Raw genomic sequence first — 18,463 nt, 5'->3', positions numbered from 1 at the left:
TGTGGCCGGTGTTTGCCAAAGACAAATCAAGGAGAATTAGCCTGTAATGGGAAGCTAATGAGAGAGTAATTTAGCGCTGACAGTAAGTGGGGTTTCTCGGCAGAGAATGATAGTGTTTTTCTGTGTCGTCGTCCCTTGCGGTGTGTGTGTGTGTGTGTGTGTGTGTGTGCGTGTGTGTATGTGTGTGCGTGTGTGTGTTTGTCAGACACTAAATGCAGGCAGAGGCGTGTGGGGTTTCTTCTTATAGAAACAACATGGTGATTATGGACTTATGAACAGACATAAAGGAATTTCAACTATCCCAATGCTCACACCATATCTCCTCAACCCCCATGCCTCGTCCCTGACCACAAGTGTGTGTGCGTGCGTGCGAGTGTGTATGATGCTTTGGTGGAGAAATTTGAGTGTTCAATCAGATCTGAGTCGAACAGCAAGCAACGCCCAGTGCCTCCTCAGTCTTTAGGGGGCTTACGTTAGTCCAAAGTACCAATAGTTTGACATGCGTGGCCGGTTAAGACTCACCCGTGGCATCAACAATTAAGACACATGCGTGGCCGGTTAAGACACGAGGGGAATTTTCCTACACGATATCGCACACAATTGGCGACGCCTCCTTCTGTGCCTCCAGTCATGTGTCACGTGACTCACATTGCAGGACACCATTGCCCATTGGCTTTGCTCTGTGTCCGTGGTGGGAAATATTGCTCGATGTTGGGATTGCCTTGACGCGGGTAATAATGTACTATTTCTGTCCATATCGGTTTGCAACTGGAACGGGGCTGAGTCAGCTCTACCGAACCTCACAATGTTCGACACGGCAACTTGCTTTAGCACGCTCCGTGGTGTCTGAAGTTCACTAAAGACGGCACGGCACCGCTCCGTCGTGGTGTAAAACTATACATAAAACTATTATATAAAAAGAAAACGCAGTCGGCGGTTGTTGGAAAAATAGTGGCGGCAACGGGATTCGAACTCGGGATGTGTGGACCCGAGACTGTAATAATGATTAGACCAGCACGCTGCCAGAATTGGTTTTGAGCTGTATTAGAATGTGAGAATGCCCCCCCCCGCGGGCCCCTTACTTCTTCTTCCTACTAGTAGTAGAGTTCAAATGAAAAACTGTATCATTCAGGAGATATATTTTCTCTCTATTGAGACTTTAATATCCTCCTCAAGTGTCATTATCTTGAATACTGAATATGAGAAACATTATTCATACTGTCATAATGTTACTAGTCTCCCAATCTCTCTTAACACTTGCAAGTGAGTTGAAAATTGTTTATTGTAAAATGACAACTGCCAATTGTCTACACGCAATCATGGTCATACAGTACGGTTCTAATCTTTCAATAAAAACACAGCTTGAAATGGATAATCCCACTTATACAGTTTGGTAGCCAGAACGGAGATGAGTCTAGTTCACTTGGATCATTGGCCAGAGTGTCGTACATGAGGGCTGGATAGCACAAAGCAACTTTGGTAGTTATGTTAAGGAATACACGCGCACACACACAGACACACAGACACACGCGCGCGTTGACTTAACAGCCCGTGCTTGGTCTCCGGTAATTTGTCCTTGTGAACGGCATTGTCACTGATCTGGGCAGGGTTCTGTTATCTGATGGTGTGAGCCTGTCTTTCTTTGCATGGCAGGAAGATGAGTGTGCGCGATAGACTCAGACGACCTCGCAGCCTTAGAACAGCTTTAGAACACCGCCATTTAGAGGCTTGCTCCTGAACGGACTGGTTGAAATGATTTGGGGGCTTTGCAGAGAAAAGAACATGAGGTTCAGGTTTATTTTGTCATATGTATAAATACAGAGTATAAAAATACAATGAAATGATTTTGCTTCGAGCACTCTCAGTCTTACATACACCAGTGTAAACAGGACAAAAACAAACAAACAGCTATAGTGCAAAAGAAAGAACACAAAAACAAAAGAAAGTGCAGAGTAAAGTGACAGTGCAATACAGTTGGAGGTCAGTTATTCAGCAGCCTGGCTGCCTGGGGGAAGAAACTCTGGGTTACTTTAGTAACCTCAGTTTATCAAGCGAATCGAGCGAGAGAATCGCCTAAGGGTGGCGCCATTTCCATGGTGCCAACACAGAATAAATCCATATACTCACGAAACAATACTGATTGGGTCGTGCAGCTGTCTGTCACGACTGTGGCTGCAAGCTCCGCCCAGAGCCTATAAAGCAGCACACAGCCGGAAAAGACGTCATTCCTATCAACCAGTCCTTTTTCTGTGCTCTTTCTAAGCAAGAAGGGTAGTAAGGGCGATTCTCTCGCTCGATTCGCTTGATAAACTGAGGTTACTAAAGTAACCCAGAGTTTATCTAAGCTCATCTCGCTCAAGAATCGCCTAAGGGTGTACATAAACCCCCCGTATCACTACCACCAGTTGAAAAGGAGGCCCGACCCGGGACCCCTCCCCCAGCAGTCCCCTGCCCGTGGGGAGAAGGAAAGGCAAGGAGGCTATCTGGACCACAGGCCCAGTAGACAAGAACCTACCTAAGGAGCTAGCCAGTGAAAACTGTCTAAGCACTCAGACGCGGGCTGATGGTTCCCCATCTCATATGCCCTAGGCTCTATCTCCTGAAGTGCGCGTGTGTGACCGTTGTTCCCAACTGTCCCATCACCTAGCGGCAGCTCCCAGAACGGCGTGAGCAATTCCAAGAGATGCCACGTCCAAGTTATAGTACGTGGCGAAAGTCGAAGGGGACGACCAACTCGCCGCCGTACACACATCCTGAAGTGATGCTCCCTTCGCAAGAGCCCAGGATGCAGACATGCCTCTCGTAGAGTGAGCCCGCAAACCCTCCGGGGGTTGTGTACCACTCTCGGCATAGGTCAACTGTATGGCTTCCACAACCCATTGTGAAAGTCTCACCTTGGTTATGGGATTCCCCCTTCTCTGAGGGTCCCATGCGACAAACAACTGATTGCCCTTCCTAAAGGCAGCAGTCCTGTCTACATACAGTTTCAGCGCCCTGACCGGACAGAGACTGTTCAGCCTCTCGTCTTCCGCCGATGCGAAAGGGGGCGGGTGGAAAGCCGCCAAGTCTACCGGAGTACATCCGGAAGGAAAGTTCTTGGGCAGGAACGACAGGTTCGGCCTGAGCGAAACCCTGGTACCGTTCCCACTAAATCTCATGCAGCTTGGACTCACCGAGAGCGCGTGCATGTCACTAGATCGCTTCGCTGTAGTCAAGGCGACCAGCAGGGCAGTCTTAAGTGAGAGAAACTTCAAACCCACCGTGTCCAGCGGTTCGAAGGGGGCTCTCGACAGAGCGTGCAGTACCAAGGTCAGATCCCAGGAGGGAACTAAGGATCTAGATACCGGCCGAGCACGCTTGACACCCCTCATGAACTGTCGAATCAATAAGTTCTCACTTATTGGTCTGTTGTCCATACCCACATGGTAGGCCGATATGGCCGCCAGGTTGAGTTTCACTGAGGAGTTCCCCAAGTGTCTATCCAACAATTCTTGCAAGAAGGTTAGGATAAGAACCACCGAGGCCTGAAAAAGAACGGCCCGTTCCGGCCTCGCCGCACACCAGCGCACAAACACGTTCCAAGTCGTGTTGTACCGCTGTCTAGTCGAAGGGGCCCTGGCCCCCAAGATCGTCTCAATGACTCTAGGGGGCAAGCCTGTGGCTATTAGAGTCGACCCCTCACCGGGCACACCCAGAAGTCTAAGTCCTGTGGGCGCGGATGGAATATCTCGCGACCCGCCTGGGTAAGCAGATCCCTCCACAGAGGGAGCCGCCAAGGCTGGTCGTAGAGGAGGGGGAAAATGTCCTGTCTCCAGGACCCTCGGGCTGGAGCCACTAGTAGCACGTCCGAGCCCTGAACCCTCACCCTGGCTAAGGTGAAGGGAATCAGCTCTAGTGGAGGGAAGGCATAGAGTAGGCCCCGAGGCCACCGATGTGCCATCGTGTCCAGTCCCAAAGTTGGCGAGCCTTTCAGGGAGAAAAAGAGTGGACACTTCTTGTTCTCGTCTGTAGCGAACAGGTCTGCCACCGGAGTCCCGAACCTGTCCCAGATCTGTTCCACTACACCCGGGTGTAGGGACCAGTTGCCGTAACGGAGGGGACCTCTGGACAACAGGTCTGCACCCGCGTTCAGTAGTCCCGGGACGTGGCAGGCTGTCAGTGACAGAAGACGCCCGTCGCACCAAGTCAAAAGCCTGTATGCCAACGTGTGCAGGCGTAAGGACCTCAGTCCACCCTGCCTGTTGATGTAGCACATCGTTGTCGTGTTGTCGGTACGGACGAGGACATGACAACCCCGTATGAGCGGCTCGAACGCTTGCAGCGCGAGGAAGACCGCTAGGAGTTCCAGATAATTGATGTGGGCGGACCTCAAGGTTCCATCCCATATCCCTCTGGCCGACCTGCCTTCGTGGGTGGCCCCCCACCCACTCAGGCTCGCGTCCGTAGTGACGACCTTCCTGGCCAACGGTAAACCAAGGGGGACTCCCTCCTTCAGGGTCCGTCTGTCCGACCACCACCTCAGGGCGAGCGTGCATTCCCCGGGGATTGTCACTCGCCGCGAGAGGAATCTGGTGGGCACCCGTAGAGACCTCAACCAGCGCTGAAAGGGTCTCATGTGGAGTCTGCCCAACCGCACCAGGGAGATGGCCGACGCCATCAGTCCCGCCATACGTAGGCAGATTCTGAGTGGCAGTCTGTGTCCTCTCTGGAACAGGGCCACGCACTTCAGGAAGGCGTCGATCCTCTCCGGGCTCAACCGAGCCGTGAAGGAGACTGAATCCAGTGCTATGCCTATGAAGTTGATCGACTGGGCGGGCACCATAACACTCTTCTCGTGATTTATGGTGAACCCTAGGGAGGACATATGGGACACCACCCGAGTGGTGTTCCATAGTGCCTCCTGTGGCGAGCCTGCGCTCAGAAGCCAGTCGTCGATGTAGCTTGCTACACGTAGACCTCGTCGCCGCAGAGGGGCCAGAGCCGTCTCGGTGCATTTGACGAACACCCTGGGGCTCAGGGACATCCCGAAGGGGAGAACCGTGTATTCGTACACCTTCCCCTTGAAACCAAACCTCAGGAACTTCCTGTGAGGTGGGTAGATAGGGATGTGAAAGTAGGCGTCTTTCAGGTCTATAGATGTGAACCAGTCGTTCATGCGTATAGAGCGCACAAGAGACTTGGCTGTCAGCATCTTGAAGCGGAAGGACTTGAGGTACCGATTGAGAGCTCGTAGGTCCATGATTGGACGCAGCCCCCCCCCCTTCTTCTTGACCAGGAAGTAGCGTGAGTAAAACCCGCTGCGACTCTGGCTCAGGGGTACCTCTCTGACAGCCTTCTTCTCCAGCAGAGAGTTGATCTCCTGCTGGAGAACCTGACCCGCTTCGCCGCGTGCATCGGAGTAGAGGATTTCTCCGAATGCAGGGGGTCTCATAGCGAACTGGAGCCTGTAACCTCTCGCTATGGTGCGGAGAACCCAAGGAGACGCTCCGCACAGTTCCCACTGTGTCAGGCGACGCGCAAGGGGGTTCTCCATCGCCAGGGGAGCGCGCCGTCGCGCAGGGCTGGCGCCTCCTGGTGGACCAGAGAAAATTTCGGCATGACCCGTCCTGCCAGTGGCGTTTAGGCCCGCCACAAGGCCAAGGTCCCGCCCCACTGTGTCGGAGAGCCCGGGGGCTACTCCTGGCAGTGGGTTCATGTCCCCCCGATGTTGTTGTCGTTGTTTGTTTTAATGGCGTGAAGGCCTTCATTACAGGAAATAAAACAGGTACAACATTGGAAACAACAACATGTCGATGATCGGCCGCACCCGTGGTGATGCTCCGCATCGTGAGCCCCCGCCTCTTCCTGGGCGGTCTGAGTGTGAGAAGAATACTCAAATCCAGGCTCAGGGGGGGGAGGGGAGACGTCTGGTCTCGTCTCCCCTGGGACGGGGACGGCGTCATTTGCTCTGTGGCTCCCCACGGCCTCTGCCCTGGCCTCGTCTGGGGCCATGGGGCGGGCGGCCGTGGCCACGCCCAGCCGGGCGTCTGTCACGGTTGGGGGTGCCGGCCGAGGCACCGGACGGTGCCAGCTGGCCTCCTGCCCTCTCCTGGTGGGGCTTGGAGCCAGAGCGGCCACCCCTACCACCGCTGGTGTGTCGGGGTTGGCGTGCGGAGGGAGCTCTTGGAGGAGCTCGCTGTCCGTCGTCCACCTTGAAAAGCAGCCTATCTAGAAAGCTAAGCATGCTAGGGTGGCATCGGCCATCCAACGAGGTTGCTACTCCCGACCTCGAAAAAGTTAGCTAAATAGCTAAACAACCCTAGCTTCACAATGTACATACCTGTAATGTTGAGGGAAGCAGTCGGTAGTCGAGGGTCGCTGGGGAACCACGTCGAGTGAGACTCGTGCCTTCGGCCGCTGCGTGAAGTAGTAGCAGCGGTAGTTGTCGGTGGAGGCCTAGGACTGCATCCGACATCTCGTTGTCGCAACCACCCGGCTCGGGGGAGCCTCGTTGGTGGGCCGACGAGATCCCGCTGGAGGGAGAGCAGCACCCAGAGCCAGCCGGTGAGGCCTGGCTGATGTCTCGGGTCTGGCTCCACAGGCCTGTTTACCAGTGTGGTGAAGAGCGTGTGGAGCTTGTTGCTGGCGGTCCGAGCCGCCTTCCTGGCAGGGGAGGAGCCCAGGAAGGACTCGTCATGGTGTCTCTGAGACGCGTCAAGGTTGAGGGGTCTGGAGAGAGAGGACGAGGTGGTGGGCCTAGGCCTCGAAGTTTGGGGCTGGTCGGGACAGCCGGGCTCGGAGGTGTCGACCAGGGACCTGTCTTGGTGACTCTCGACGCGTGAGATGCGTCAGCTTTTCTCCCCGTCCGCGAAGCAGAAGCAGCAGGGGTAGAGACCAGAGGTCTCGAGAGCCTGGCGAGCAGGCAAACCATGCAGCGAGAGTGACTGTCCTCAGGGGACAGCAGGTTGCTGCAGTTGCATGAGAAATTCCCGGTGGCGTTCCTCCTCGGGAACCCGGGAGGGCTGTTGTCACCGCTGCTGAAGGTCCTCCTGGGTCTGGTTGTGCTGTGTAGCGTCACCGCCAGTAGCCATGTTGCCTAGTGTAGTTTTCCAACTGTCCACTGAGGTGTAATAAGGCTAGAAAACTAACCAGGGTCTTCCGACACAGGGAAGAGTCTTGTAGGTCAAGCACAGTTGTAGCTTAAAGAAGGAACCAGCAGTTCAAGACATTGTAGAAGCACTTCTCCTTTAAGTTATAATATAAAAATTATAAAAAAGGAAAAGTGGTGGTGGAGTAGAAGAGTAGGACTCGTGGTGCTCCACTGAAAATCAGCTGTCTAAACAGAGACGACCACGTTGTGAAACTGTGGTGGCCAGAGAAGCTGTTTAGTTGCGTGAAAGAAAAGGCGCCGGACTACGGGAAGGCCGCAAAGCCTGGGGCTCGCGTAGCGCGGCCGTCGGGCTGGTGCTGTTTAGGTCTGACGACACAGAGCGATGCGGCGGTTCGTCGGGTAGTGCGGGTTGCGTAGAGCAGGCCTGTGGCCTTCGATAGCAAAAACAACCGTGCCAAAGAGAAGCTAGAGAAGCTGTAGTTAACGCCTGACGGCTGGAAACTAGCTAGTGTCTAGCGGAGCTAAAAGGCTATAGCTGCATTAGCGGGAGCTAGCTAACCTAGGAAGGCTAGCGAAGCTGCGGCTGGATAGCAAGCTAGCGTCGTAACCCGGCTACGGTGGTTGCTTGTTGTTGGTGGCGCTAAAATCAACGCCTAGCGGCCGAGGATTAGCTAGAAACACCGGTAGCAAGCGAAACAGCGTTGCAGCTTGCTGCTTATGCGGGTTGTCTGTTGCCCGGGTTCTGTTGCAGTTGCGACTGAAACATACCCACTGAGGGTCCTCCTGGGTCTGGTTGTGTTGTGTAGCGTCACCGCCAGTAGCCATGTTGCCTAGTTTAGTTTTCCAACTGTCCACTGAGGTGTAGTAAAGGCTAGAAAACTAACCAGGGTCTTCCGACACACGGAGAGAGTTTTGTAGGCCAAGCGCAGTGTTCTCCAGAAGTCTGGAGAAAAAGTAGCTAGAATCCGCTAGATCCGCTAGAAGTAGCTAGAAGTCGCTAGAATACAGCTACAAAGTGGCTAGGTGTAGCCAGATGACGTTAGAAGTCACTATAAACAGCTACAGAAACACACACCAAGAGCCAGGGGCAGTCAACAGTAGCTAGAAGCAACAGGAGTAGCTGATAGCAGCTAGAGGAGGCTAGAAGTAGCCAGAGGGCAGCTAGATAGTAGCTGGCTAGTAGCTAGGGCCTTTCGGCACGGAGCAACGTGCGTCGCCGATCTAGCGCTAGGCCTTGCGGCCGTGTGGGAGCCTGTGATAGCCGTGGAACGGGCTTCCGAGCCGACGGGGTCTTACGACACAACGTGGCGGGAAAGAACGTGGGTCAGCGCGGGCCGAGGGAGTCTGTGAAAACTGCGTTTTAGCTAGTAGGGTCCCTCAAGGTTTCCGACGATAGTGTAGAGAAAACAGGGGAGAAAACAGAGCTAACTGGGGTTGCAAAGCGGAGGTTTATCAACTCACCGTTAGCAGAGCAGTGCAGGTTGACTTCTGCGGGTCGCCGGGCTGAACTTCTTTCCGACGAGCGGCTGTGTCTTGTCTATCGTCGGCTGGCTCTTGTTCCACGGTCCAGGCAGGGCTTCGCGGCTAACGCGAGGTCTCCCGACACTGGTTAGGCTGAGCCACAGCTAAGCTAGCGTTTGTCAACAGCTAGGCTAAAGCTAAGCTAGTGTTAGCCAAGGCTAACGGGGCTATGTCCGAGAGGCTTCACAGCACTGACAGGAAAAAAGCCCCTTTTTTATTGTTTCTGAAACTTACTGCGTTTCGTTCTCGTGAGTGTAAGACCACCGGGTTTCCACCGCGAATTCCAGGGTACAAGTGAAGCACTCGTCCAGGGGGAATAAAAGTCTCAACGGAGTTATGGAAGTGGTAGTCTTAGAAAATCTGTGTTAGCGCAGAAAAAGGCAGGAATGACGTCTTTTCCGGCTGTGTGCTGCTTTATAGGCTCTGGGCGGAGCTTGCAGCCACAGTCGTGACAGACAGCTGCACGACCCAATCAGTATTGTTTCGTGAGTATATGGATTTATTCTGTGTTGGCACCATGGAAATGGCGCCACCCTTAGGCGATTCTTGAGCGAGATGAGCTTAGATAAACCGTTGTTACTGAGACGGGTCACGGGTGGTACGAGATTTGATTCTCTGGTAGCGTTTTTTTTGGAAGGGAGTAGTTGGAACAGGGTATTTGCGGGATGGCTCGGGTCTTTAATGATGTTGTGGGCTTTTTTGGTACAGCGAGTGGTGTGGATGTTATGGAGACTGGGTAATGCTGTGCCGATGATTTTAGCTGCTGTTTTAACGATCTACTGCAGCCTGTTGCAATCCTGAGCAGTCGTGTTACTGTACCACACTGTGATACAGCCAGTTAAGACACTTTATATTATACAACGATAATGAGGATGTACTCGGTGTTAAGTGACCATGTGAATGTGTCTGTGATGTGTATGTGTTGGTGTTGAGTGACCATGTGAATGTGTCTGTGATGTGTATGGTGTTGAGTGACCATGTGAATGTGTCTGTGATGTGTAGGCCCAGGAATTTAAAGTTATCAACTACGTCGACAGATGACCCCTTGATGGAAACGGGGGTGTGGATGATACCTTTGGACTTCCTAAAGTCTACAATGATTTCTTTGATCTTATTGATGTTAAGTGAGAGGTTGTTGTTGTTGCACCATAGAGTTAGATCTTCTATCTCCCTACTATAGGCCCTCTCGTCACCGTCGGTTATTAATCCGATCACTGATCCGATTGTGGTATCATCCACAAATTGAATTACCGTATGCTGTTATTCCCACATCTTACGACACAATCAAACGTAAACAAACTGTACAACAGAGGACTGAGGCAGCACCTTGGGGCGTGCTGGTTCTGGTGAGAATTGTGTAGACTGGGGCCTGCCTGTCAGAAAATCAAATAGCCAGTTACAGATGGAGCTTTAAGTTTCAACACTAATTTAGATGGAACGATAGTGTTGAATGCGGAACTATATTCAATGAACAGTAGTCTGACACGAGTTTTTCTTTTCAAGGTGTACCAAGGCAGTCTGTAAAGCAAGAGAGATCGCATCATCCACAGATCTATTTGAACAGTAAGCAAACTGCAATGAATCAATGCTAGCAGGAATGATGCTCTTGATATAAGAAATAACCAATTTCTCCAGACATTTCACGAGAACAGAAGTCAAAGCATCAGGTCGATAATCGTTAAGACACCAGGTGACAGGTTTTTTTCTTGGCAATGGGCACAATTATAGTTTTTTTTAAAGCACACACACAATGACAGGGACAGGTTAAATATGTCAGTATAGACCCATCATGACAGCTGGTTGTAGCATGCCTTAAGGACACGAGAGGCTATCCCATCTGGCCCTGCAGCTTTATGAGTATTAACCTTTTTGAACGCTTTACTCACAGTCATCTGAGGCACCTCCGCACCGCTGTAGCTGCGGGTCCAAGTTATGAGCCTCAAAGTGGGGAACAAAATGGATTCAGCTCGTCCAGTAAAGGCGCGGAGGTGTCAGTGATTGTGCCTGACTTGGGTTTATAGCCCGTATAACCGCCTGCAGTCCACATTCGCCGCGAGTCACAGCCGCTGTAATTGTGTTCCAATTTGTCCCTCCTGTACTGCCTCTTTGCAGCTTTGATAGCCTTTCTCAGTTCGTATACCTGGTTCGTTTGTAGCGTTCAACATCCCCGGATTTGAAAGCAATGGTGCGCTCACTCAGTTTAATGCGTCTGTCATTGTTAATCCATGGCTTTTGGTTTGGATAGAAGCGAATGGAACGTACTGGAATCCAGTTATGACTTGCTTGTGTGTGTGTGTGTGTGCGTGTGCGAGCATGCGTGTGCAAATGGTGCATTTATACGTGCAAATTCTGCATTTATATAGCACTTTTATCCAAAGCGTAAGGATACAGTAGATTACATTCACCCATTACCCACACATTCATGGCAGAGAAAACCAGGCACCAGCCTGCACAACGGGAACAAAATAGCGGTTCAGCGTCTTGCTCAAGGACACTTCGACACTAACTCTGGGAGAGCCCTGGGATAGACCTAGACCTGTGTGTGTTCGCACTCACACACACGTGACACGTGCCTGCGTGCGCACGCATGCTCCTGTGCATATGACTGGGGGATTATTGTCAAACATAGCGGTGCTGAGTTAGGCCCAAATATGTGTTTAGGGGAGTTCCAAAATCGGATGCCTTATGGGCACTGTGGGATTCCGACACGACACGAGAATAGCAACAGTATGTTAAAGTTTGCCTGACTATTATTGTATAACTACTGTTGGTGCCACAGGCTGTTAAATTATAATGAGGATTTCCATATAGACAAGCTGTGGCATTCCAGCATTGGTGAAATCAATATGCAGCAAACACTGCTAGTACTGCAGGCCCTTTCCCAGAAATGCATTAAATATGAATGTATTTAATGTTTGTATGGCACGGCACTTCAACCCATAGCATATGTTTCTCTACAGATTTCTCTTCAGAGTCATGCCTTTATTCTGAATAGCATGTTGTTTGTGGGAACAACGTGAGCCCCGGAAGCACCCGCTAAACCGGCCACACACCATGAGTCGGGAAGCGCCAAGCGTGGCGCAGTGTAGTCAACAACACAATAAGTCCCTGTCACGCCATTGCACACGCAACACGGGGTGACTTTGTCCGTTACAACATTTCCCTGTCCTCGCCTGAGTCTCTTCTTTTCTTTGTTATTTTTTTAGTTTTTTGTGTTGTTTTTGTTGTTGTGCTGCTATCGCTTTTTTTTGTCTGGTAGTTGTTTCTCAGTGTGTGGACTGTGTGGAGCCACAACGCAGTCAATCAACATACTATTTTTATATCTGTGGTCGTTCTTTCTTTTTCAGTCTACTTCTGACTATAAATGACACCAGACAACTTTTTAAAAAGCATCAAATTGGCGTTGATGCGCTCTCGTGTCTAGTCTACACCGCACGGAAAACCCACTGCGAAACAGTTCTTTTTTTTAAACAGTTAGATTTCAGGCATTTAATTGATGCATCCATCCAGAGTGACGGGCATACATTAGCCATTAACGTGGATTGCTCCCACGACGGTTCCCTTCATAGAGGGCAATTGGTCCGTCTCGCCAACGGAGAACCAAGCCTGCCACCCCGACGGTGCGCGCAGACATTTCCTCCACTCACGCATAACGCGCTGACGCGCCGGAACAGGCACTTAGCTATTCAGCATGTGTGTGATGTCCGAGAGGATCGTTATACTGTGTGACCACTCCTAGAATATTAATCCAGCGACTCCTGCTCCCTTTGGCAATTTGTCCATTCGAGCATATTCCTCTGCCCGCCTGCCTGTACGTACGGTACGTACTTAATCCTCCTAAGGTTTTCAAAAGGGGGAAAAGATGTGCTGACCCAATAAAGTGCTGACGCTACTGTTCTCCTCCGCAGGCACATTTTCAAGGAGGAAAGAGTCGTTTTGTTTACACCTCCTAAAAACTTAAGTTCCTCTACTACAACACCCCCAACCCCCCCTCCACCGCCACCAAGTGAAAGTTTTGACGACGTGATGACAGTTTAAGGTCAGCTGAAAATAGCACGTTGGTCGTCTTTGGCAGCTCGGATCGGTCAGACCGGGTGGATTGTTCCAGCCTTTGTTTCGGCGGCGGAGCGCGGCGGGTTCTTGACGGGTCTTATTTAAATCCAGGCTTCAGATGTTGCGGTTTGAATTGTTTCAGCTGAGGTGGTTTTGGCCACAGTTGAAAAGCTGAATGTTCCTTTTTGTCTTTTTTAGGTCAGAAGTTTGTGTAAAAGACGAGAGGGGAGTTTGTTATGCTTACAAAGTGTGTGTGTGTGTGTGTGTGTGTGTGTGTGTGTGTGTGTGTGTGTGTGTGTGTGTGTGTGTGTGTGTGTGTGTGTGTGTGTGTGTGTGTGTGTGTGTGTGTGTGTGTGTGTGTGTGTGTGTGTGTGTGTGTGTGTGTGTGTGTGTGTGTGTCAGTGTGAGGCGGTACCGTTTCACCACTGTATTATTAGCTTTGCTCTCGGACATGGTTGGTCTACTTTTCCCGTCCTCTCTCTCTCTCTCTCTCTCTCTCTCTCTCTCTCCCCCATCCAACCTCTGCGGTGCTCTCTCTCCCATCCATCCATCCCGGGTGGAAAGTGCCGAGTCATCAGAGCACAGACCACTGTGGCGCTCCTATGGCCACAGCCCACAACATGGCATTTATACCGGATCAGGGCTTTCTATACCCAGCGCCCGGATTGGCACATATTTGCGGCTTGCTTACTTTGGGACTAGCATATTTTTTTCTAACTGAAAGAGGAGAACAAAAATCCGAGCACAACAAGTAATTTGACTCCCCTGTTTTTTAAAACCATAGCTTGGGGTTTGCCTCTGGAGAATATACGGCGTGCTTTTTGAGTATACGCTAGCATTGCAATTCTCGCCGTATTTCAGGAAAGAGGGTTATGATGGGGTCATCGTGAGGCAGGCCCTGTCATTCTGTCTCCTCCGTGAGGGTTAGTTAGTATGTTGTCTTTGGTGTGTGTTTCGGCGGCAGGCTACGCTCCGCCCCGCTATAGCCGTGCAATTATTTTGTTCCTTCCCAAACCACTTCTTGGTTTTTCCGAAACTTGCAATTGACTAGTCGGTGTCCATATAGTCCACACACGTGGATGATGTCATGTCATCACCCCTCCTGGCCGGTTTCCAGGGTTACCGTGGGTTGCCCCCCCCCTCCACCACCCCAACCCCCCCTCCCCCCTCCACCCTCCACCCTCCAACACGTCTCACCCACCTCCAATTAATGTCGGCGATCCGATGGAGTAATTAGTAATCTCCGCCCCCCCCCGGAGGGCAGAGGTCGATTCGCGGATACGCGGTGTGACCTTTTGCTGCTGTAAATCCCTCCCCTGGCCAGTGGCATAAAGTAACTAAGTAGATATACTTAGAGGACCCACTCTTGTGGTATTTTATCATGAACATTTAGTGAGGACGAATTATAGGAAGAGAAGTTGTGAAAGTGGTGAAGTGTTCCTTTAAGTACTGTAGTTCTTCTCCACTACATCCAAATATTGTATACTTTTACTCCACAACATTTATTTGAAAACTTTAGTTACTTTGTAGATTTTTATTATTATTATAAAACATACTTCAGCCTTGTATACATCTTAGAATCTACAAGCTCACAATGTGTCACGACGCGAAGAAGATCTGCTTGGAGATCTGCTATTTTCAAAATATTCTCATACATTTGAAAATGAAATGGGAACATTCTGCATATCGTGCATTATGAGTACTTTCTGATACTTCAAGTACGGTACATTTTGACGCCAATTCTTTTGTGCTTTTACTCGAGGACATTTTCTGGAATTTCCGGACTTTCACTTCTAATAACAAAGTATCAATACTGCAATGTAGAAATACTCTTAACCCATTTTGGGCGGGAACCCCTTTTGGTGTTTCAAGCATTCTGTTATACTTTAGCTATTGAAAAATAGCAGATATACAAGCTCATAGCGCGCCACGGAGTGGCGCACTATAAACTTGTAGGTCTGCTATTTTGGAAAAATCGTTAAAATGCGGCACAAATCTTTGAATAGGTATATATTCTTTCAGAGCGAACGCTTTTTTTTCTTTTTTAGACCTTAGGCCTAAGTAAAAAGATTTGAGTACTTACCACCACTGCCCTGTTACTAACGTATCCCCCCTCTCTCCTCTCTCTCTGCTGCAGGGTGGATAGAGTAATGATGGGATGGTTGTGAACGTGGGCCAGAGGTCAGGCATGTGTGGCCTTCTCCTCCGCCTGGCCCTGCTGCTGCTGCTGCTGCTCATCCAGCCTCCGCCCTGCCACTGCCTCCCGGACCAGGATGGACCTCCCTTTGGCTTCACGCTGCCCGTCTACCGCGCCAGCGTCTACGAGAACTCGGCGGCTCGCACCTACGCCCACAGCAAGGTCAAGATGGGCGTGCCGCTGTCCGTGCGCTCCTGGGACGTCCGCTACCGGATCACGTCGGGCGACGACGAGGGCTTCTTCAAGGCCGAGGAGTACGTGCTGGGCGACTTCTGCTTCCTGCGCGTCCGCACCAAAGGCGGCAACGCGGCCATCCTGAACCGCGAGATCCAGGACAACTATGTGCTGACCGTGAAGGCCTCGGTCAAGGGCGACTCCCTGCTGGAGACCTGGGCCAAGGTCAGCGTCCAGGTGCTGGACATGAACGACCTGCGGCCCTTGTTCTCGCCCACCACCTACTCCGTGACCATCGCGGAGAGCACGCCCCTCAGGACTAGCATAGCGCAGGTGACGGCCACGGACGCCGACATCGGCTCCAACGGCGAGTTCTACTACTTCTTCAAGGACAAGATGGAGATGTTTGCGGTGCACCCGACCAGCGGCGTGGTCTCCCTCAGCGGGAGGCTGGACGTGGACGAGCAGAGCCGCTTCGACCTGGAGATCCAGGCGGTGGACCGCGGCATGAAGCTCTACGGCAACAACGGCGTCAGCAGCACGGCCAAGCTCTTTGTCCACGTGGAGCGTCTCAACGAGCACGCGCCGGCGCTGAGCGCCGTCACGCACGTGCCCTCGTGGCTGGACAAGGACCCCGTGTACGCCGTGGTCACCGTGGAGGACCTGGACGAGGGCGCCAACGGAGAGACGGACTCCGTGACGATCGTGGCCGGAGACCCCTCGGGCCTGTTCGTCCTGGAGAGGTCAGAGGAGGGAGACGAGTTTGCGATAAAGGCGTCGTCGTCGGGATCCGTGGACTGGGAGGTCTACCCCCACGGCTGTAATCTCACCCTCCAGGCCAAAGACCGGGGCACCCCTCCCAAGTTCTCCGCCGTCGCGGTCGTCCGGCTGACGGTGGCGAAGCCGCAGGCGGTCGAGGTGAGGTTCGAGCGGGAGCTGTACGAGACGAGTCTGAGCGAGATCTCGCCGCCGGGCACGATCGTAGCGGCCGTCAAAATCAGCCCGGAGCCCGACGACGCGGAATACGTCCTCACGCCCTCCGCGGACTCCATCTACTTCCAGATGAACACTCTGACGGGCGTGATCTCCACCGCCCGCTGGTTGACCGCCCGGGGGGCTGACCAGGACGCCTTTAACCTGGAGGTGATGGAAGTGGACAGCGAGCTCCGGGTGAGAGTCCTGGTCGTCGTCGACGACGCCAACGACAACGCGCCGACGTTCGCCCAGCCGTCCTACGAGGTCTTCGTCAACGAGAGCGTGCCGGTCGGCGGCGAGGTGCTGACGGTGTCCGCGGCGGACACGGACCGGGGAGAAAACGGATACATAACGTACAGCGTGTCCAGCCTGCGGCCCGACCTGCCCTTTCAGATCAACCAGTTCACCGGCGTCGTCAGCACCGCCAAAGAGCTGGACTTCGAGTCCTCGTCGGAGAGCTACACGTTCGTGGTGCGGGCGTCCGACTGGGGCGCCCCGTACAGGAGGGAGAGCGAGGTCAACGTGACCGTACACCTGGAGAACGTGAACGACAACCAGCCCCTGTTTGAGAAGGTGGCGTGCCAAGGGGTGGTCTCCAGGGACTTCCTCGTCGACGACGTCATCACCACCATGTCCGCCATCGACATAGACGAGCTGGAGCTCGTAAAGTACAAGATTCTCTCGGGGAACGACGGGGGTTTCTTTGAGCTCAACCCCGACTCGGGGGTGCTCACGTTGAAACAGTCCCTGGCCAGCGCCAGTCCAAAGAACGGAGTTTTTAGTCTAAAGATAACCGCCACGGACGGGGAGAACTTCTCCGATCCGATGTTTGTGAACATCTCCGTAGTGCTTGGGAAATCTCCCTCCAAAAGTTTCAATTGCAGGGAGACCAGGGTAGCTCAAAAGTTAGCCGAAAAGTTACTCAAGAAGTCCAAAGCGAGCACTAAGCCCAAAATTGAGGAAGGCTTCATCGACCTCTTCTCTGTCAATCGACAAACCCCTCAGTTTGACAAAGCATTCCCAACAGATATAGCAGTGCGTGAGGACTTAAAAGTCGGATCCAGCGTCTTCAAGGTCAATGCCTTTGACGGTGACACAGGCTTCAATGGTCAGATGCTCTACGCTATCTCAGATGGAAACACGGACAACTGCTTTAATATTAACATGGACACTGGCCTCATTAGCGTGTTTCTGCCCATGGACAGAGAAAAAAGAGATAGGTATCTCCTTAACCTAACCGTCTATGACCTCGGCCTCCCACAGAGAACCACCTGGCGTCTGCTTACCATCTACATAGAGGACGCCAACGACAATGCACCGCAGTTCTTACAAGACGGCGGCTACAGCGCTGTTATCCCCGAGAACACCGCCATTGGGACGGACGTCATCCAAGTGGAGGCCACCGACAAAGACCTGGGGCTCAATGGGGAGATCGTCTACTCCGTCCTGACCAGCACCACCCAGTTCGGCATCAACGGCACCAACGGGATCGTGTACGTCGCCGGGCAGCTGGACCGGGAGTCCTCGTCTGCGTTCGAGCTCAAGATCGAGGCTCGAGACCGGGCGGAGAGAGGGAGCCAGAGGTTCTCCGTCGCCTCGCTGCGGATCGCGCTGGAGGACGTCAACGACTGCCCGCCGGCGTTCATCCCCGCCGTCTACACCGCCCGGGCGCTGGAGGACCTCCCGGTCGGCACGGTGGTGGCCTGGCTGGAGACCCAGGACCCCGACCTGGGCCCGGGGGGCCAGGTGCGCTACTCCCTGGGCAACGACTACGACGGCCACTTTGAGGTGGACAAGGCGAGCGGCGCCATACGGCTGCTGCGGGAGCTGGACTACGAGACGCAGCAGTCGTACAACCTCACGGTGAGGGCCAAGGACAGGGGCCGGCCCGTGTCCCTCCTGGCGGTCACCTCCGTGGAGCTGGAGGTGGTGGACGTGAACGAGAACCTCTACTCGCCCTACTTCTCCCACTTCGCCATGACGGGCTCCGTGAAGGAGAACGCGCGCGTCGGGACGACCGTGCTCCGCGTCAACGCCCTGGACGACGACGACGGCCGAGACGGGGAGATCCAGTACTCCATCCGCGACGGCAGCGGCCTGGGCCGCTTCGCCATCGACGAAGAGACCGGTAAGCACCTATTTCCTCCAAGAACAGCTGTTTCTGTCTGTCTGTTTGAGCATGACCTATTGACCCCTACAGATGCACACTGAGCAGTCGGCTAATTGGGTACACAGACACACACACACACACACAGGCCAGGAAGGGAGGGGTCATGCTATAAGTCAACAACTGTGCTTTTACTCCAAAGGCACCAAAGTATAGCGCTCAGTTTGCACAGGTGTGATTTTTAAAACAAAATAAAAACTGTTATTTTAATTAGTCCTGTTATATTCCTGGTAGGAATGACATTGTTATAATTTGATGTTGAACAGGCTGGCATTGTTTGTTTGTA

General features: G+C 52.7%; 1 protein-coding gene across 5 annotated transcripts in view; it reads left to right on the top strand.

Annotated features, from left to right (window-relative positions):
• Nucleotides 1-18,463, top strand: part of fat3a (FAT atypical cadherin 3a) — a 249,990-nt gene that overhangs the window by 59,752 nt on the left and 171,775 nt on the right. For all 5 annotated transcript variants that reach the window (XM_083773881.1, XM_083773878.1, XM_083773880.1 and 2 more), the window contains exon 2: nucleotides 14,802-18,138. In XM_083773881.1, the coding sequence (XP_083630007.1) occupies nucleotides 14,823-18,138 (3,316 nt within the window). In that variant the 5' untranslated portion in view covers nucleotides 14,802-14,822. The remainder of the gene's footprint in view (nucleotides 1-14,801; nucleotides 18,139-18,463) is intronic.

The sequence above is a fragment of the Protomyctophum parallelum genome (assembly GCF_964188405.1).
Source record: "Protomyctophum parallelum genome assembly, chromosome: 9".
In the NCBI taxonomy this organism is placed as follows: Eukaryota; Metazoa; Chordata; class Actinopteri; order Myctophiformes; family Myctophidae; genus Protomyctophum; species Protomyctophum parallelum.
Note: the sequence above shows the minus strand (reverse complement) of the source record. Positions and strands in the feature narration are given on the sequence as shown.